General features: G+C 33.9%; 1 protein-coding gene across 4 annotated transcripts in view; it reads right to left on the minus strand.

Annotated features, from left to right (window-relative positions):
• MINDY3 (MINDY lysine 48 deubiquitinase 3) overlaps positions 1–21,967 on the minus strand; it is an 82,259-nt gene that overhangs the window by 48,164 nt on the left and 12,128 nt on the right. For 2 of the 4 annotated variants that reach the window (XM_069547572.1, XM_069547574.1), the window contains exons 2-8: positions 21,512–21,591; positions 17,580–17,640; positions 15,772–15,945; positions 12,500–12,551; positions 11,511–11,625; positions 8,954–9,027; positions 8,002–8,081 (exon numbers count right to left, since the gene is read on the minus strand). In XM_069547572.1, coding sequence (XP_069403673.1) covers positions 8,002–8,081; positions 8,954–9,027; positions 11,511–11,625; positions 12,500–12,551; positions 15,772–15,945; positions 17,580–17,640; positions 21,512–21,591 — 636 coding nt within the window. The remainder of the gene's footprint in view (positions 1–8,001; positions 8,082–8,953; positions 9,028–11,510; positions 11,626–12,499; positions 12,552–15,771; positions 15,946–17,579; positions 17,641–21,511; positions 21,592–21,967) is intronic. The other 2 variants (XM_069547573.1, XM_069547575.1) reach the window with 1 other exon arrangement.

Consider the following 21,967-nt stretch of genomic DNA (forward strand, 5'->3'; position numbering starts at 1 on the left):
CTAAAGAATACATACAAATGGCCAACAGTATATGAAAAGATGCTGAAGATCAACATCCCCAATCATCAGAGAGGAGTAAATCAAAACCACAATGTTAGGATAACCATTCTCAAAAAACAGAAAAGATTATAAATAAGTGTTGTGGAGGATGTGTAGAATCCTTATTCACTGTTGGTGGGAATCTAACATGAAAAACAGGATGGAGTTTCCCCCCTAAAATTAAAAATAGAACCACTGTATGATCCATCAGTTCCACCTCTGTGTATTTAATTGAAAAGAGTGAAGTGAGCATCTCAAAGAGATATCCACATTCCCATGTTCACTGCTGCACTGTTCACAACAGCTGAGAAACAGACAAACTAAATGTCTAGCAACGAATGAAGAAAGCGTGCAACATCCATGCAAAGGATTACCATTCAGGCTTACAAAAGAAGGAAATCTTATCATATGTGCACATACATGAACCGTGAGGACCTTAGGCTAACTGACATATGCCAGTCATAGAAGAAGAAACACTGCATGATTCCACTGAGATGAGGTATCTAAAACAAACTCAGAGAAGCAGAAAGTAGAATGGTGGTTGATAGGAGCTAGAGAAGGAGGAAAAGGGGAGAGGCTATTCTACAGATAGAAGAGTTTCAGTTTCAGTTATATAAGACAAGTAAGATTTGCTGTACAATCTCATACCTATAATTAATACCATACTCTAAAACTTCGTTGCAGGGGTAGACTCATGTTAAACATTCTTACTACAATTAAAAAAAACTCAAATCCCTCCCCAACAACAATGTAGAATGTGGTAAGTATGATGAAGGCAAAATGCTCAGAGACCAGACAGATGACCAGCAGTTGTGGGACTCCGGGGACTCCTGGAGACAGCACAAGCAGTGGCAGCTGAAGGGCTGGCCAAGCAGAGATGGGAGGGATAGAGGTCTTCAGGCACAAGGAACAGCATGCACGAAGAAATGAAGGTAAGTAGCAGGATTCTGTTCAAGCATTGATAAGTTCACGATGGCTGAAAATATAAGCTGGGGTGAAATTATGTAAGGTCACTGAGTAAAGAATCTACACATAATGGAATATTACTCAGCCACAGAAACGAATGAAACTGTACCATTTACAGAGACGTGGATGGAACCAGAGTCTGTCATACAGAGTGAAGTCAGTCAGAAAAAGAAAAAGATCATATAGTAATGCATATATGTGGAATCTAGAAAAATGGTACACCTGTGTCTTTTCTGAAAGCACAACGAGAGACACAGAAGTAGAGAACAAACTTATGGTTACAACGGGGGGAAGGAGGGTGGGATGAATTGAGAGACTGGGATAGACATATACACTACTATGCATAAAATAGATAACTAACTTAATGAGAACCTATGGTATAGCACAGGGAACTCTGCTTGATGCTCTGTGGTGATCTAAATGAGAAGGAATCTAAAAAGCAGGGGATACACGTATATGTACGGCTGATTATGATATAGCAGAAACTAACATCACTGTAAAGCAACTATACTCCAATGAAAATTTTAAAAAGAATCTGTTGTTTAAAAATGGAGGGGGGAGGGCTTTTTTAATAAGAATGCTAGAATACCTAAAATTTTAAAAAATACAAAAAAAAGCTTGATTCATCTCATTTACAGGTAAAGGTACATGCACTTTGAGCCATGAACTTTGTGAAATCTATTTTTGAAGTGAAGAGCTTTATAAAAACCCACTAACTGGTTGTTATATTCCTGAGAAGTCAGGTTGCTACGGAGTTGGCATCTAGCCGGAGTTGCCAATTTCAGCCAATAAGAACACAATATGCCCAGTTATATTTGAATTTCAGATACAAAATAAAAATTTTCAGTATAAGTATACTCCAAATACTAAACAAAACATACTTCCGCTAAAAAGGACTGCTTATTTGAAATTCAGATTTAACTGGGAGCTCTGCATTTTATCTAGCAACGTGTGTGTGTGTGTGTGTGTGTGTGTGTGTGTGTGTATGTGTTAGTCCCTCAGTAGTGTCCAACTCTTTGCAACCCCATGAACTGTAGCCTGCCAGACATCTCTGGAAATTCTCCAGGCAAGAATACTGGAGTGGCTTGCCCTTTCTCCAGGGGATCTTACCGACCCAGGGATCGAACCTAGGTCTTCTGCATTGCAAGCAGATTTTTTTACCATCTGAGCCACTAGGGAAGTTAGAATTGGGATATTAGGTAATCCTTCGGGGAAAAGTAAAACGGTAGATCCCTATCTCATACCACTCATGAATAAATAAAACCCAGATGGGTTAACCGGATAAACATTAAAAAGAAATAAAGCCTACCAAAGCATTTTAAGAAAATACTAGGCAGTGCTAGCTTTAACCTTGAGGTGGGAAAAACACAGAACGGATACAAAGAAAAAAATGTAAACAAAAGAAGCAAAACCCAGAAGCCCTAAAAGAAGAGATCAAATGATTTAATTTCATCAAAAATGAAAGCTTTGGTATATAAAAGATAGCAGTGGCAAAGTTAAAGAAGACAGAAATGGCTGAGAGACAGTATCTACAACACAGATTTAATACATAAAGAATTAAGAATTTATAAAGTACCCCTAGAAATTACAGGTAAAATAACCTCTCCTTCTAAAATGCCAAAAGACAGACAATTAGCAGAAGAAGAAAACACTAAAAGTTGGCAAACATATGAAAAGATGATTAGGTGCAGGTTCAGTAGCAATCAGGGAAATGTGAATCAAAATAGGCTACCAAGTGTCAATAAACTGATGACAAAAATACTGAAGAGTGAAAGTTGTGAGTGCTGGTTAGGATGTAGAAAAACAGAAACTACACACTGCAAGCGTAAGTTTATACTTCTCCAGTCGGTAAAGCAAATTTCCAAAGGTAATTTGGCATATGAACGTTTAACAGGTATTCCTCAAAAGGTTAAATAAACAGTTATCATATGACCCAGGATTTTCACTCCTGGGTAGATGCTAAAGAAAAATAAAAACATCTTCTCACTAACATTTGTACATAAATGTTACTAACCACATCACTCATCACAGCCAAGTGGAAACAAAGCAAATGTCCATCAACTGATGAATGAAAAAAGAAAATGAGAAAATGTGCTATAAGCTATACAATGAAATAGTTTTCAGTAAAATGGAGTGAAGTGCTCTTTCATGCTAAAATATGGATGAACCTTGAAAATACTACACTAAGTGAAATAAACTGGTACAGAGGCTTATATATTACATGATTCTATTAAATGTCCAGAATAGGCAAATCAACAGAGATAGAAAGCAGATTAATGGTGGCTGAGGTGACTACTTACGGGTTTAAGGGTTCTTTTGGAGATGATACAGATGTTTTGAAACTGATATGGTGATGGCTGCACAACTCAAGAACATATTAAAAACCAGTGACCTATACATTTTAAATGGCAGATGTGTAAATTATGTGAATTATATCTCAATAAATCTATTAGTTTAAAAAAAGAAAAAGAACAGAAGCCTAACTGTAACCTTTATTGGTTGGATCCACTCTAATAAATAATCCTATGTAAACTTCATCTCAGCTCTTAATTCTGATTGCACATTTACACATTCCTTCCATAATTCATCTTTATACTCCTTCTTAAAGCAGTGGATGTAAACTCTTTCTCCTTTACATGCCTCTAACTTTGTCCATTCATTGTCAGTGGACAAATTCAAACTCTCAAAAGTTATTCCAATTTAAATATTTGATACCTCAAAATGCCTTTTTCTTTTCTCAATACATTCTTTCTTCTTGTTTTAGAAGAACTGTGTATCTTTCCAACGTCACTGTTACTATCAACTCCATTTACTATCTCTTCTATTAAAAGCAGTTTTCCTCCTAACAGATAATTTAGGAGACTTCTATCCCTTAAAACAAAACTGGTGTATACCATCCCTTGGTCTTATGACCAGGCAACGAACTCCCCTCTTTCCATCCTTTCACCAGCAAAATGTCCTTGCCTACATTCCTAAAATATTTATTCCTTATGCTATGGATTCTATCTCAGTTGCTCTTTTAAGGGAAAGCCCTCATTAACTGCTAAATTCATAGCCTATTCTTAGTCCTCATTCTCCTTGATTGAGAGATTCAGCATGGCTCATTCACTTAACTCTGTATCACACACACAAAAAAATCTTTGGATAAAATTCTCAATCTCTGCTTCTCTCTATAAATGAGGCAAAAAATTACCTCTTAGGGCTATTGTGAAATTAAATAAAATGAAATTCTTCTATATCATCTTATATATTTATTTTCACACTGAAAACTCTATTAAGTATGGTTTAATAGGCTATCATGATGATTAAGTATGCTGGTTGTAAGAGAACCAGACAACTGTGGTTTAAACTCCAGCTCTGTTTGCATGAAATAAGATACTTAATTTGGTGCCTTAGTTTCCTTTATTCTATGACCTTCATAGAGTAGTTTTAAGAAAAGAAGTGAGTAAAATGGGAGAAAAGAAAGAGAATCATTAAATATTAAGAACAGAGGTTGGCATTGCTAAGATGATGCTTGTCACTGCTGGATAATGGGCTTTTTGTTGTTATTATTATTTATTTATTTACTTGGCTGTGCCAGGTCTTAGCTGCGGCACACAGGATCAGCATTCTTAGTAAGTGTCAACAGTTGTTAATGGCCCTTTAAAGAAAATGAAATACCTGAGGACAAGAATCGTTCTCTGGACCCAAACAGTGACTTAAAGCTGACTTCCTATAATGTTTCTTGCACATATTCATTCACTCAATAAACTTCATTTGAAAACCTATTGGTGGTTTGTACCTTACTCTTATTCGTCTAATTCACAGCTGAGTTCTACAGATTCTACTTTCCCGGAGGCTCTTTCACAGAAGCAGGGGTCCAGCAGGAGAACATGCTATGGTGGACTGAGCACAGGCCTGGGCTGTGGTCAGAAGCCATGGACGCCTGCTGTTGGACGTGGGGTGAATTACAAATGACCTAAGCCTCGGTTTTCTTAACTATAAATTGAGGTTGAGAAGATATACATCCAAAACATATTGTTTGGCACAAAGTACATAATCCTAGCAGCTCTCTTTCTCTTCCTTTGCCACACCTATTTCATCTTGTTACTTCCCACCCATTGACTAGTTTGTGACCTGTCATCCTGTCCCATTCCTATGCATACAAGCTGACAGGTTCAAGTTCTTTTGTCTTATGTTACTGCTCTGCTTAAATGCCTTCAATGACTCTCTTCCTAATGCTTGACAACTAAGGTTTAAACTTCTCAGTATCAAGATCCTCTGGTTTCTTACTCAACCTTATCTTTATGATCTTTTCTGTCTTCTTCAGTCTTTTATCTCCTCAAATCTGGCTGTACATTCTAATTATGTACAGGTAATTTTTAAATTATCATGTCCAGAGCCCACGACCTAGAAATTCTAATTTGTTTATTCGTTCTCAGCTGGGGCCTGAGCACTGACTTACTCTTAAGCTTCCTAAGTGACAACGCATAGTCGGGATTAAGATACACTGCTCTAATGAGACTGGTCTGTCTCCCTGTCTCTAGACACAAACCTGTTATTTTTCCCTCTCTCTCCTTCCATGTGGCCTCATTAAAATGGCCACTCCTACTTAATGGCTCCCCACTCGTCCAAAGGCAAACAGAGTAGGAAAGGCTTCCTCCTTTCCTTGAACTTCTATCACACTTTACTTCAACTTGTGTTCATTTTGCCTTGAATTATAATTATCTGTGTGCATGTTCTTGTTTTCCTCTTTTGAGGGAAGGCCAAGTATTCCCATGGGCTGGTTGAGGCATTTTAGAAATTTAATCTTAATCTTCATAATCTAACATTTCTTTAAGGATGGTATTACCTCCCTGAGTTATAAATAAGGAAACTGCAGACAAGAGAAGTAAAGCAGCTTGCCTAAAGATTTGCAAAACTAGTAATTCTTTAATTATAATTTTTCTTTGTATAATACATTTATCAGAATTTTCCCCCCATGTTGTCAGACAGAAAAATATCCAATAAATGCTGGATGAATGTATGGATTTTCATTTTAATTTTGGTGAATGAAAACAGATTCAACCTTAAGTCACCATTCATAACAATTAAGGGAGAATGTAAGAAATATACCATGTCTATTTTCTTTTCCAAGATAATATTTTAAAGTCATTGCTTAGTTTTGATATTTAAACTATACTTAAAAAAAAAAAAACTGGGCTTCCCTAGTGGTTCAGACGGTAAAGCATCTGTCTGCAATGCAGGAGACCCAGGTTCGATCCCTGGGTTGGGAAGATCCCCTGGAAAAGGAAATGGCAGCCCATTCCAGTATTCTTGCCTGGAAAATCCCATGGATCACGGAGCCTGGTAGGCTACCATCAATGGGGTCGCAAAGAGTCGGACACAACTGAGTGACTTCACTTCAAAACAAAAAACACTGCAAGACAATAGCTTTGAAAGCTAGTATTTCAAGAAACAGAAAAGGATGAATTAGTACATATCAACAACTGGATAGCTGACCAATATTCTGTAAATATTGGGTTGGCCAAAAAGTTTTTCATAAGATGTAATGGAAAAACCCAAATGAACTTTTTGGCCAACCCATATATAGCATGAAGAAAAGCCTATGGAAGACTTCGGAATCTGACCTGCCTTTGACTAGCAGGGTTGAATACTTTCAGCTCTCAATCAGAATGAGGGCTCAAGAACAGGATGGGCTCAATTACAAAAATATAGAGCAAGTTCACCTCACTGCTTTTTTTGTCAGTGCATTTTACTGTTTGAACTTTGACCTTTACCAGAAATCACCTGAACTAAGTTCTCATTTTCACCTCATCACTGAGATAATTTTGTATACATTAGCTAATGTAGGATGGAAGGGTACCTCTTAGATTTCTTAAATAGTTAAGGTTGGATGGTGTTAAGGTACTTATCAATTTTGAAATTCATTCATTTTTACTGATTTTTCCCCCTAATATTATATTCTATGTTTCTATTAACTCTATGTATTTCTAAAATTTGAGAAAATTTAAATATTTAAGATCAAGATTCATTCATTTAAATGGGAGCAGAAAGCAGTAATTATTATTTTCTCAGTCATAATATTTGCTTCTGTCATTTGTTGACAGTTTTATTCAATTTTAGGAGAAAAATTAAACTTCCCTGTGAACTATAGGAGTCATGATGATTTCTGTTCTATATTACACACTTCAAGGATTACATACTTGAGAGTCTGACATGCCTTTAACTAGCAGGATTGAATATGTGGTAGTTATTCAATGTATGTTGAAAGAACAAATAAATGAATTCAAACTGACCAAATAACAATAAGCTACAGGTAATCTTTTTCAGAGCTGTATATCAGCTCTCCTTAACTAGATGGATTGGCCAAAGGTACTTGACTTCAACGTTCCTGGCAACATATGAAGGTATATGAAAGAAATAATTGAGACCAGAGATGGAGGTGATGGTGGTTTAAAATTCTCAGACAACCTTAAATTTACCCAGCATTTTAAAGGAAATTACAAACCTTAAAAGTAATACAGGGAAAAAAACCACTAGACTCTTAAAGTAAATACTCCAAATCGCGATACTCATAATTTTTCAGTTTTAAGCAAAATTCAATAGTGTTCTCGACTTACAGACAGATATCACTGGATATGTACAAACTTTATATACATTTTAACTTTACATATATACAAAACATTTTAACTTTACATATATACAAAGACCTATTACTTTTTCTAAGCAAGTTAGTCCTATAATCCTAATTTTATATTAGAGAAAGCTAAAGGCTTAGGTAACTTGACTCAAGTCATATACTTGGGATTTGAACTCAAGTTTGTCAGCCTCCAAAGTCTATGCTCTTCACGTTATAGTGCTGTGAAAACTGTAAAGGATTCCTCTATACTAAAGCATTTATCTTAACCTCTAAGTAACACAAGGCCATTAAACAGATGAATTAACAATCAACTGTATTTTAGTGGAATATTCATCATAAACAAAATAAACACAACAAAGAATAAATACACTTACTCATTCCTGAGCATTCTCTATCACCATCCCATACATTAGAAACAGCGTGTCCTGTCAGCAGGAGGTTAATTAAACTTTGGCTATTAATAAAGATTAAAAAGTAATTAAAGTATGAATACACTAATTTTCAAAAAAAATATTCTTATGACAAAGCATAAAATCATGACTTTTTACATTAAATTATGTTGTTTAAAAAACAGAAAAACCTTACAGTTCTCATTTTATACACAACCTTGCTAAATGTATCACTTCCTGTGTCACCACAATGGTGCTTGTTGTTCTATATAATCATATCAATTTAACAACTTTATTCAAGACATCATATTTAAATAGATCAAAAAAATGATACTTAGACTGCTAATTTATTTATAATCACCTTAAAAATACATATATAATTTTTATTATTTTGTGTTTGATGCAAGACATGTGAATTTAACCTCTGGGGCAGAAAGATCTAAAGGAAATATGTTTTGGAGTGAGTTAACAATCAGTCACTGTGTCATCAATTTTTTGCATAAATAGCTATAAAAAGCTTGAGAGGCACGGTTTCTCAGAGAAAAATAAAGAAAAAAAAAATTTTTCCCCCAAACAGGGAAAACATTTACAAATACACACGGGTATACTTATTTCTAAATTAAAGTGAGCAAACTTCATCTATTAGAAAATTTCATGAATGCACTATCAAGCAAACATTGTTAAAATATTCCCACTGTCATCCTAAAAGAAACTATTTGCTACAATAAACCCAGTGCATACATAGATCTAAAGTGAAAGTTAATACTTCATACCTAAAAGCAATGTATAAAGCTTAAGACTGCTCATACTCAGAGACTTTAAGCTTAAGTACCGACAAACAAAATTATCTGACTCAGTAGTGTTTTATCTTATGTGCATATTATCAGTCCTAAAACCTAAAGTCCATATGAGGAAATAACAGATTTTAGTCAATTACCTGCCATGTCCATACACAGGATCTATCAAAGGCTCACTCGAATCTTCAATTTCATTTTTTATGTTTTCAATGCCCTAAAGAAACCAAGAATTCATTGGCTTATTTTTAAAAAAACTAAAAATGAAAATTACGGTAGTTTAAAAACTAACCAGTTTATACTATGAATTAATAAAACACCATTATATAAGTAACTTTTCTCCCAAAGAATTACCCAGATTTGAAATGGGGGGGTGCGTTTGAAATGAAAATAGTGAGAAGCAGTTAATTCTTAGAATCTTTTCTTCTGTGTACTCAACATCAGAACAGGTAACAGATCCAGTGTGGGTGAGTTAAAGGGGTGGTGGGGAGGGCCAGAGAGGGGGAGACAGAGAGACTGTTTAAGTTTCAAGAGAAGTGAGAAGAAAATTATTTTATCTGAAAGTTAATACTCATTTAAATTTAGGTGAAATTAAATTTGAACCCAATATACCTACTGAGGTACCTGATATATTTTCTTAGATCATTAAAACACTAAATATATACACACATGATAAAGATATAAATTTAAATATACAGCAGGTATTTCTCGTACATAAGAAAATGGAAGGTTCTCTTCTGATTGTGCATTCTTACATATTGGTCATTCAAATGTGCACTGACAAAATGAAAACTAGGAGGGCAGGAGTTTCTTATTTTCTTGAAAGCCAATTTTCTGATTTTTTAATCGCCCAAAAGATTACCCAAATCCCTAAAGGTCTAGTTACTGGATAAGTACAAGAAGGCCTAGGCATTTTATCTCCATCAATTCCAAAATGACAAAGATAAACTGCCATTCTTTGTGCTATTCACCTAACTTTAACCATTGATTCCACTTGATTATAGGCCATTTCTAAAAATTAAAGAGATGATAATCAACAATCAAAATAGTAATATTGTGGAAATACTACAGAATGATACAAACAAGTTTAAGATCTCACACTGGCCTTCCTTGTGGACAACTATACAAAATGGACTATCATAAAGTCACAATGAATAACATAGTCAAGCGCCAAAAATCACTAGGGAGAGAGGGGATCTTATTTCAAAGACCAGGTCAAGGAAGAACTAGACATGACAGTTTTCTTGGCTGTGAACGACTAGACAGAGAGGAGGTATCAAAAGTTTTGAGCGTAAGAACTGGAAGAGTACTGAACAGTCACGATGAACTCATTAGAAACCAGGCATCCTCGGGACCTCCATCACTGCCAGTCCCCATTGCTAATCGACTACTAACTACTTTTCATTCTTTCTCTTAAATATGCTCCTAAATGATTTAAAATTTCTAAGTTTAAAACATGTTTCTAAAAAATATGCTCCTTTTCTTTCCATTTCCATGATCACTGCTCTGGCTTTAGGGTCACCTATTTCAGTAACTACTTTTCCAGTTTCTCTGACTCTAGTCTTACTATCCACATACCAACTCCCTCCAGCATAACTCTGATACCAATTTAAAGAACCTTTTAGCAACAGAAAGATCTCATTACTTCATTGCTCACAATTTTTGATTTGTTCCACTTTTGGCCACATAAAATGAGATTTTAAGTATTTCTGCACAAGAATTCTTACATATATGCCATTCTCATCTTCCACAGTTGCCTTTCTGGTATATTATGCTACACTAAGATAATGTCTTTATACGTGTTGTTCCCACAGCTTGGAATTTCTTCCCATAGTTATTCTGTCCAGAAAACTTCTCCCCATCCATCAAATGATGCCTACAAGGTCTGCCCTTGATTCCACCATATGAACTAAGGCAAGCCTTCTATTGTCCCACTACGCTTTGTGCATGAAACAAACAAACACCAAAAACACTGCCAAAATGGAAGTAACTATTAAGGTGTCTACCTTTTTGTTTACAACATTGGAGAGGAATGATTAAACAAAAATTGTATCCCACATTGTAAGTTTAGTCCCTAATAAACAGTCCGTGCTCAATAAACATTTATCAAGTGAGTGAAGTCTGATTCCAGATATGGCAAATCCAGCAGGATAACTCAGACCAAACAGGTCGCTGGAGATGTGAGGCTGGCACTTGCAGAAAAGGGCAGGACCAGAAGTATACAGGTCAGAATGAACCATATAAAGGTAAGCTGAGAGGATACAAAGGTAACTAACAGGAAAAGATGGAAATGAAGCTATAAGCAGAAAAGTAATTATGAGGCATTACAGAAAGGGAACCAGTATAGTGATTTATCAGGTAAGCTAAGAAGAGACTGGTGTTAGATACAGCTGTTCCAGAAGGGGCTACGGGGTCAAGTGCTTCCACTATGATCCAAGAAAATAAAATACCAAAGACCTCACTGCACTTCATAATTAGAATATTACTGATAAATCTCTGCAGTCTAGAAGATCATGGGTAAAGCTTGAAATGTGGTTAAGTAACAGGTGAATGAAGAAAGAGACTGAGTCTTCATTACTGGCACAAGAGATTTCAATTCTGAGATTTAGAAACAACATCAGAAGTAAAATTTCTCTCTGCAGTAGGAAAAATACTAAACTCAAATGAATAAAAATCAGAAAAACATCTTCTTTAACCAACCTTTGTCAGTAACACAGAATACAGAAAAAGCAATACTCCAAATTTGTTTCCCCACATTGAATACTGGTCCAAGACAGCATCTCTTAATTCTGCTAAACTTCTGAATGATCTTTTTCTGGGGGAAAAAAAGAATTAAGTATTAATATGATATGAGATTGACCACATTCATAAATGGGAACATTTTTTAATCGTCTTCTATATTAAAATGCATACATACATAGAGGAGATTTTTGTGTCTCAAATTTTCAAATATAAATTTAGCCATTAACAGCCGAAGCTACTGCTGACAATTGTCATTATACGTAATAGGTACCATTAAAATAGAAAGCCTACTTGGCAGGGAACCTCTTCATCTCTTAGGTGAACTGTCTGACATCAATCACTTGTTTAATGATCATACAGTTATTTAAGGAATTAGGTGGTCCTCTTTTAGGATATGGTTAAGAACAAAGAAAATTGACTTTTTAAAGCTTGAAAATTATTTAACAAATATCTGAACACCAAGGATAAGGTGTACCTTTGTGGCTTCTTTTAAAATAACGTTGCATTTCAAATCAAATGCCACTCGCAATTCTACCAACATAGCTATCCTTACCTTTTATTTCACAGCAAAAAATTTAAATACTCTAATGAAAATATGGCACTTTTAATGAAAATTATAGAAAGCATATTTTGACAATAAGCAATAACACAAATATTTATCATACTAGAAATCTTTATTTTCACTTGGAGAAACATTACTAAGCTAAAATGATTTTTCATTATAATGATGAAAAAGCCTTTAATGTTACAAAAGGATGTATTTCCAAAGTTAATTTGGGAATCAGAATATTAAGAACATATTGACAAAGTATTCTTTTTTTAAAAAAATCTGAAAACAAATTAATCCTCAAGCATACAAATCTAAGTACCTTTCCACAGTATGAACAGACTTAAAATGGCAAATGTGTCCACAAGGTAAGTATTTTAAATGTTCCAATGTTACTTACTGAATTAATGCATGAAATCGCTCAAAGCCAAGCTCTTCGACAGCCAAGGCAGCTATACATAAAAGACACTTTTCAGCACTACACATGGCAAATAAATGACACAAGATACACACAGCAGGCTGTAAATACTTTTAAGCAATCAAAAGTTTCCCTCTTTCCTTACTCCTTAGAATTCTCAGTTTATTTTCCACTTTACTGTAACAAATTTATATTTCAACATCTTAGGTATCATGAATAGAACTAAAATGGATTTAATACTGAAATGTAGAAAGGTGATTAAATAAACATTTTCTTTAAATTCAGTTGTGCTAGAGAAGTTAATAGCATGTGAGAAAGCATTGACAATCATAGTGCTTCACACATAACTGCAATGTGTCCTGCACTTCTAAATCATCTTTCATTTCTTAGAGCCAAGTCAAATCTTCACTGCTAATCTTCCTCTAATATAAAATCTTTAGACTTGATGTTTCATTATTAAACAAATACGTATAAAAAGGCAGAGAACTTTGAAAGTACACAGGTTCAACGACAGCTTTAAGTCTGTTTCCTCATTTACTTGTATAACTGTTGACAAGTTTTCAGTGTCTTATTTAGATTATATTTGCTAATAAAATTATAAAATTTTAAGAAATCAAAGGAAATCAAAGAAAGCATTTAAATGAGAAGTAATGCTTACTTAGCACAGTTCTAAGTTCCAGGCCCTTTTTTAAATGCTCTATGGGCCTTAACCTCATTTAATCCACAAACAACCCTATTACCCCGTTTTATAGTAGACGAACCCAAGGCCCAAAGAAGAATCCTTCCAAGAGCAAAAAGCTATAAACAGCAGAACTGAGATCTGAACCTGGATAGTCTCAGCTCCACAAAGAAATCCTGTCTTTAAAGAAATCCTACACAGATCAAAATGCTCACTCTCATTAATCACAAGGAACAATTTCATATATACCTTATTAAATAAATAAATGTTAGTACTTTCAAATACTAATCCTCACTAGAGAACTGAAGAAACTATGTATTCAAAAGTGAAATTTTTATTTACAGTTTTAAAAAGTCTCACTATTTTAGCCTTTCAAAGTCCAGATTTAATTTTCAAACGTTTTGAATTACTTTTTAACATCTGTAAAGTCCAAATTGATTCATTTAAATAATCTTTTGATTTGTGTGTGGGAAACAAACTGAAATTGAACCTGAGTATTCACTACTGCAAACAAGTGTGCATTACCAAAAGCCAAAACTACACACCACAAAAGCCAATGAAATTAATGTTTGTACACAATGTAATATTGACAAGGGGAAAAACACTTCACATTTAAAATTTCAAGAGAAAATAAAACTTCTACCTAATCTTTTCCAAACTGTACTAACTTCTATGTGGTACCTGATTATCTAAATAATTTTACTGAGTGTACAATATGAAAGTTGACATAAAGATAGTAATTTAGAGTAAAGAGGCAAGCAAAATAAAAAGCTTAGCAGGCAGGATGGTAGAAAAATATAAAACAGAAGAAAAAGAACATAGCTGGGAATAAAGGAAAAAAACAGGTAAAACAGATTGTTATATGGAATAAATTTTAATATAAGCTCATTTCATTGTCAACATCTAATGTGAATTTTCAAATTTTCAATTACTAAAACTTCTCAAATTTATATAACATTAAAAATCAATTTATAATAGTTTCATTTCATGTCTATTTTAAAAATGAGACAACGTAAATTGGAAAATTACTAAAAAATGTTTTTTGGAGGGGGAGTCAATATAATATGTCCAAATAGGTTACTGAAGTGCTAAAGTTAACATCATGAGGACATTTAACCCATCAACACAGAAATGTACAGCACATCCAGTGAGCACACAGTTTACTAAGATACTAATGAAAAATGTTAGCAAAAAACTATTTTCTTATAATATTAATACATGGAGTAGTTTTAACCACATATTCTTTAAAACAACTTCTAACCTCTTCAACTATTCCTATTAAGATTTTAATATCCTAAACAAAACTATTAAACATGCTTTTATGCAATCCAGTAAAATCTGGAAAATATTTTAAGACCAGCCTTAATGACATTTTTTGATTATCAACCTTGTGAGTATTTTCCACTTGTTTTCTTTAACTCTAAAAATATATTAAATTCTTTTTGAAATGCTATGTTTGAAAGGCCTAAAAGGAAATGTCATTCAACTGTTTAAATGTGAAAAATTATTCCTTGCAAATGTACTATTAGAAGAATTTGCCATTGTAACTGCAAAGGTGAGAGAGAGAAGATGCTGACATCCTAGAGATATGTTGGCTCAAAGAGATAACTTGCCTCATAGAAAATCCTATAGGGAGAGCAAGATGTGTACCACAGCAACTGAAATTTACTTTTAAGAAATTGGGTGTCTACAGTTTCCACAAAGACGATAGTTAATGGATTGCACTATAAGCAGAACAAGTCACTTATTTAATAAAGGCACTTAGAACTATCAATTACCAAAAGCAACCTATGAAAAAGTCCATTTCTAAAAAGAAAACCAGAAAAGCAACTCTATCTGTAGTACAATCTTACTAGTTCATTCTGGCAGTTTGTAGGTCAACTAGGTAAGAATATTTAAAAACTAAAGACCATAGAATATATAATTCTTCTGAGTGAGAAGAGCTGTTATTTTTCTTTAAGAGAAATCTTCAAGGTATGAAAAACTTAAATGAACGCAAAATTAAAACTCATAATAAAAAAAACTATCTCAAAAAAATTCATCTATAGTAACCATGTCCAAAAAGTTCAGGAGGAAAAAGAACACAGGGAAGAAAAATGTCCCCATCTTTGCTTTAGGAAACAGCTGAAGATAATTAAGACATTTCCTAATGTAAAAAACAGTTGTAATAATATAATTTCCCTGTTTTTTCCAATACCAAGGAAAACACTGAAGTATTTGAAGCAAAGAAAACAGAAATATGTTCTTTCAGCTTTCTAAATGAGAGTTCCAAAGCTGAAAAGAGACTGTCATCAAGTAGAAGTTAACTAGAACTTTTACTAAGTTTACTTTAAGAGATGCAGTTCCTATGTTTTTTCCCCAAAAATCAAAGAAAAAATAAACAAATGTAATATCCTCCAGCAATTAAAATCATCATGTGAGAAATGAAAACTAACAAAGCTCAAGGATTAAGTAAGCTTAGGCTAAAAAACAGATCTTACACAATGTTTAAATCTTGTTCTCTCTTTAAAATTTTCAATAGTTTATTCAAACACACAGACAAGAAATTACTTCATGAAATAAAAGTGTGTCTTACAAGAATGTTCCACTTGGCAACTAGACTGTGCAGGGCTCCCAGAAAGACTAGCGGTTTCCTCAGTTGTTTTTCCTCTTAACCAAGAAACCAAGCAGTAGGATCCCGAGTTGTCACAACCAGCACTTTCTAAAATATCACACAAGGTATGACAAAGGAGTTCCTTCCGCTCTTCCTCTAAAAATAACCGAAGCATAAGTTACAATGGTTTTCTCTGTGGGGGACAAAAAAATCCTGTCAAATAACAATGTTAAGAATGTGTTAATTTAGTGACCAAAATCAAGCATTTTTTAGAGGGGCAGAAATCCATAAGCCACTGATCTTCAATTACAGTTTAGAAAAACAATGTGCTTGAGGGTTAAAATGTCACTGCTATTGAATATTTCCATTCAGGAGAAAAAGAATCCTGGAAAATGCAGAATTAAACATCAGAGGAAGGAATATGCTGCGTGGAGTAAGCTGATACTGATCATTCCTTTCTTCGGCTGCAAACGGAAGCTTTCAGCCTTCTTATAGAACCAGGTCTTGTAAGGGCCTGTGGAGACCTCTGTTTTTCCCCATTTCTGAATGAGTCTCATGTCTTTGATCTCCCAGTCCCACGGGGGAAGGATAATGAGATAATATACCATCAGCACATACGACACAATCCATTACATTAGCAGAGGCCGTTGCGGTTATGCCGCATAGTACACAAACCACTGATACTGTACTGTGGTGATCTCAGCCTCAGACATTTATAAAAAATAGCACAAATGCTCCACTCTGTCCTGAACCTTAGCCACCCTCCCCTTTTCGAGTAGTGTTCGTCTCCAGAAGTAGTACCACTTTCTGAAGCTTTCAAACAAAGGGGACAAGATGGCTATCTAACACATGTAAAATTTTATGCTAGAGGGAGGTTTCTCTCCCTAGATAGACTAAGAGTTCTTTAAAGACTGGAACTGTCCTATTCACTTTCTAGCCACCACAGCATTTACGACACTTACAACAACGCTACAAAAATTTCTTATCAATATGAATGTTTCTACGCAAGAAATTTTAGAAATTTAATAAAATGTTCATGCTAATAACAGTCTCTTTTGAATAGTTTCTTTCTTCTCTACTGAAACTTATTTTGCCTTTCAGTTATTAATTAAAAATACATGACAGTGACACTTTATCTCTTAAATTCAAAACCACTAGTAGAATGTAACTGCATGGTTTGGAATGGAAGCTGCTCTGCCCTTATATACAAAACTGCAACTCACATTGTGAGTTCACATAAAATAGTGTAAGTGAAGAAAATATCTTTGTAAACTGTCAAGGATGCAAATGTTTGTTATTATCAGGTAGCACATACAGTTCTCTGATTTAACCATATTGCAGAAGCCACGAAAGCTTCATTTGTGATTTAACTCAGAATTACCTGCAGTAGTATTGGTATTGTGTAAAGTATTATACTAAAAGAGTTAGCAATACAAAGATAATCTTGAGTTTTTGCTCAAAGCTAAATCAGACAATCAAACATAAATGATTCTTCCTTATGGTATGCTATCATTTAACAGTGCACCAAAAGATTTTTCCCTAAGTAGTAAAAACCTGTCTTACCCCTCTCAGTTAGGAAAACCACATTACAAAATACACATTTTAAAGACCTAGAGTCACTGTTCATGAAACTTCTGGGAATATTTAAAAAGTCAACCTCACAAAAAAGTAACTGATAGTTTACTTTTTAAAAACAGGTAATATCAACTGAATTACTGCCAATGAATGCTGCAGGAATCACTTATAAAATAAAAGATGGAGTAGAAGTTGATAAAAGACAGCTATCATACCTGGGCAATCCCTCCAAGAAGACTTCTCAGATGAAAACAGGAGCTTCTTCAAAAGAAATGCCTTTATACAATTAAAGCAATAATTATTAGAATTTATTATAAACATACCTTATATCATTCTTTTATTCTAAAATGGAAAAAAACCCCACCTAATTTGCACCTCCTTTCTGATCTTTTGAATAGTGCTACAGAATTTCAAATCATTTTCCTCACATTCACCAGTAACTGAACATACTTACTTACTTAGAATATATTACTATAAACTTGATTCTAGATCCATACAATTCTTCTCTTATAGTACATATTTTTTGGCAAATAGAAGAACTGACTCAAAATAACAACTGCGTAACTGAAAAAGAAATTTACTGCTTCATTCACAGAGTGAAAGCTCTATCGACCAGGAAAAAAAAAAATCTACGTTTCTCTTTGATTCCTTTGAGGAAAGAAAGCTAAATACAAAAGTGGTTCTGTACTAGTTCTCATTTGTGACACAGGAATACCACTGTGTGGATCACTGATAAGGAGTTCTGATTTAACTCAAAAAGCTTTAAGATCCCAAGGAAAAAACAAACCCATTTTTAACCTTTTCTTAAGTGTGCCAACTATGTTACATTAGTGTTTCCATAGATAGCAGTTCTGAGTATAATACTGTTTCCTTCTCAAAGTGTAGTTAACCTGACTTGTTTATTTAAGAGGCAGATCCTGATGCTCCACCTACTTTATCTCCAGGGGGCAGATTCAAGAAAAAGTAGTTACTATGGTGATTCTTACTCATCAGTGTCTGAAAACAGTAGTATATAGATAAGAAAACTACTTTTAGTTGCTGCTGCTGCTAAGTCGCTTCAGTCGCGTCCGATTCTGTGCGACCCATAGACGGCAGCCCACCAGGCTCCCCTATCCCTGGGATTTTCTAGGCAAGAATACTGGAGTGGGTTGCCATTTCATTCTTACTCATCAGTGTCTGAAAACAGTAGTATACAGATAAGAGAACTACTTCTAGTTAGACAGACCTAAACTTGAATTCTGGTTCCATTATTTTACTAATCAAAAATAATAGCACAAACTTTAAAAGGTTGATTACATGAGATGATCTAGTAATACACTTAGCATAATACCTGGCACCTAATAAACTATCAATTCTAAACATCTAAACAAAAAAATAAGTAATATTCTCACAGTAATAAAATCTACAAATACTACAACCAAGCGCTTCTGACTTTTCCCCAAATAACAAAAACCATAAAATTGAGTGACATAACTATATTGCAAAACTGGAAAAGTGAGGTGGGACAACCATTATTTCACCACTAATAGAACCACCATTCGCATTCTGATATACTTCCTTCCAGTCTTTCTTTCATACCTGTTTCAGATTTTAAGTGAGAAGCCTAATGGGTATGTGATTGTTTTCCACTTTTCTGTTTTCCCACGTAGTTCATAACTATAAGTCAATCTCTAACTGTCTACCAAGCTATTAAAGTTTACTTCAACATTATTCCATGTTTACATGACGTTACTGTGCATCAGGTTATTTGCAATTTTTTAAAACTACTATAAATAGAAAACATATTTGGAATTGCTGTAAAAAAGCTAATTCTTGAATACAATCTTTCAATTTTTAGGATTATTTCTTCAGGGAAGATTCATAGAAGTAAAATTATTCTCAAAGAATCTGCATTATTTTATTATGGTTTCAATTATAATGTAAAATTCCTTCCCTAGGTCATAGTACAAATTTATACTATATAGAGTTATCTGTAGCTACAGTGTGTGCCAGCATCACCCTACCCTTATATGTACTGGCAAGTATTTTATGTATAAAGATTAGGAAGAGTAAGCTTTCGGGCAATTATTTTATATCTAAAGATAGGGAAGAGTAAGCAAAATAATCTATTTAAAGGTTTTATTTGTACTTTGGTGGATTCCTAGTGAGCTTGGGCATCTTGATTTTTTGGCTGTGCAGCATAATTCTACCTGCCATGATTGCATATACTTGCCCATTTCACCTCTGAGGTTGAAGTGTTTTTCTAACCAATGTGTATGAGTTTTTTGTCTAAGAAAGATATTCACTTATTGCTAACATTACCTGCAGATATTTTCCTGAGCCTGGAACTCATCTATTCTCTTAGAAGGTTGGTAACCCGTTATTTTCAACTTCCCGTGGTTAAGTGTTATATCAAGAATAAACTTGGTACATGGTATGAGACAACCCAGATTCAGTTTTCCCCCTCAAATGATCAAACTGTCATATCAGTAGCATTTACTAAACTACATTGTATTTCATCATTGATTTGCATTCCTTATTATGGTATGCGATTAGAACTGTTGTATGTAACATGGTCTACTACTGTATTTTTTACTTGGTTCCATAATGTTTATTCTTCTAGCAGAAGTGCCATGTTCTAGAGTTCAGTTTTAAAAAGTTCAACATCCAACTCGCACACTTCATTACTCTCAGTAATTTAGTTTTGATTTTTACATTGAAATATTAATACAAACAAAATTCTATAATCAAAAACATTTATGTGACTACGAAGCTAAGTTACTACCTCAAAGATATATCTTGATTTTGAATATTACAATTATTTCCTGTTACATAACAGCTCCACTTGCAAAAATAACTACCATTTTGGAAATATAGTGAATTTTATACAACATGAAATTCCTGCTATTTATCTTTCATTTTAAGTATATTCATAGACTGGCAATAGACTCTAAGGTACTATCATGGTCCAAGAGGGTCAGTGGTAATAAAATCTATCTTGTATATAAACAAGACACAGAATCCTCAAATTCTGTTAAGATTCCTGCTAGCAAACCAAAACCTACCTCAGTTGTTCAACAGCTCTAATAACTAATTTATAGTTAAATTTATTTATACTCCAAAATCCCTAGGCAAAGCTCATTCAAATTTTTCTTAATTAAAAAAAATCTACTAATGAAAAAATGTATCAACTTTACTTTTTAAAGAGGAAACAATGACCTACAAAGAATATATTTTAGAACCAACCATAAAGGAAAACATTTCTTCTTCTTCAAAAAAGCACTTTAAATTTAACAGTGTAAGTGTATGGAGTTTGAGAGACAAATTTATTTTGCAACTAACAGTCAGGAAAGCATTTTTCACGCTCAATGAATAATAAATGCCACATTAAAAATGCATTTTCAAAATGTGCTGATTAAAACAAGCAATAAATTCAAGTTTCTTTTTAACAGTTCTGAAGTTATACTGCTGTTTAGACATCGTAAATATCACAGCAAACTGAAAATTCAATTCTCCGTTTTAATAATTTAATAGTTCATGGCAAATCAGCCTTTGAATTTCAAACAATGCAACACATAAAAATTCAAAATCAAATACACATATTGAAATTCACCCTATCTCATGTGCAAAGAAAAAAAAAATCTTTTTTTTTTTTTAAATTTTGGGAATTGTTTGAAATCTGCTGTTACTGATTTTATTTTAAAGACCCAAAAGATACACCCTAAAACAGTATATATTGTCAACTTACTTTAAAATCTGATTGAGTTTTAGGCCATGAAAATATTAACCCGTCTTCAACTTTTTTGAAGAGTCATTTTAAGAGACAGAACAAATACAAACGATACCATGATTACGGTATAACTACCTCTGGCATAAATTATTATTACTCAATAGGATCACTGTGTAAGATGTCATGGTCATTATTTTCAACAACACATAATAGAAAACTTGGAGTTAAAGTCAGCCAAATGGCTACTGCTGTGTAAGCTACTCATATTCTGAATTCATTTTTATTTCAGACATTTAAAGCAATTTACACGAACAAAAGTTAAGAGGTAACTGATTATGCTTCATGATTACACAGAGTACAGGTATTAGAAAACACAAAGTCAAGGAGGGAACGTTTGAACACGTCCCTCTAAGGAGTTGGTAAAGTAGTCTATGTTACCTGAACAGGTGCAATAACAGCACAGGGGCCACCTTCAAACTGTTCTAATGCAGATCCCTCTGATTCACTAAACACAAACCCTAAAAATGAAAGCAAGCAGCAAAGATTAAACATGTCGTTCAAGTAGTAGCTGAAAGAATTTTTAATGTACTTTGTTTTGAGAGAGAATCACTTATCACAACAGCAAATTATCTTTAAGTCAGTCCATTGCTATAGTTCTTAGCTTTCTGGAGGATAAAAGAACCCTTTGAAAAAAGATACGGAACCTAGGCTCCCTGCCAAGTGCACATGTGCGCGCGCACACACACCCACACAAACACAATTTTGCACTCAGGGCCCCCTATTAAGTGGACTAAAGAGATACAGTGTAGACCTCAGTAAAAGGACACTAAATCTGATTTTTTAAAGTAATTTAATATACTGGAAGAAAGACTAGTTTACTGAATTTAAACAGAA

This window comes from Ovis canadensis, chromosome 13 (genome assembly GCF_042477335.2).
Source record: "Ovis canadensis isolate MfBH-ARS-UI-01 breed Bighorn chromosome 13, ARS-UI_OviCan_v2, whole genome shotgun sequence".
NCBI classification, from domain to species: domain Eukaryota; kingdom Metazoa; phylum Chordata; class Mammalia; order Artiodactyla; family Bovidae; genus Ovis; species Ovis canadensis.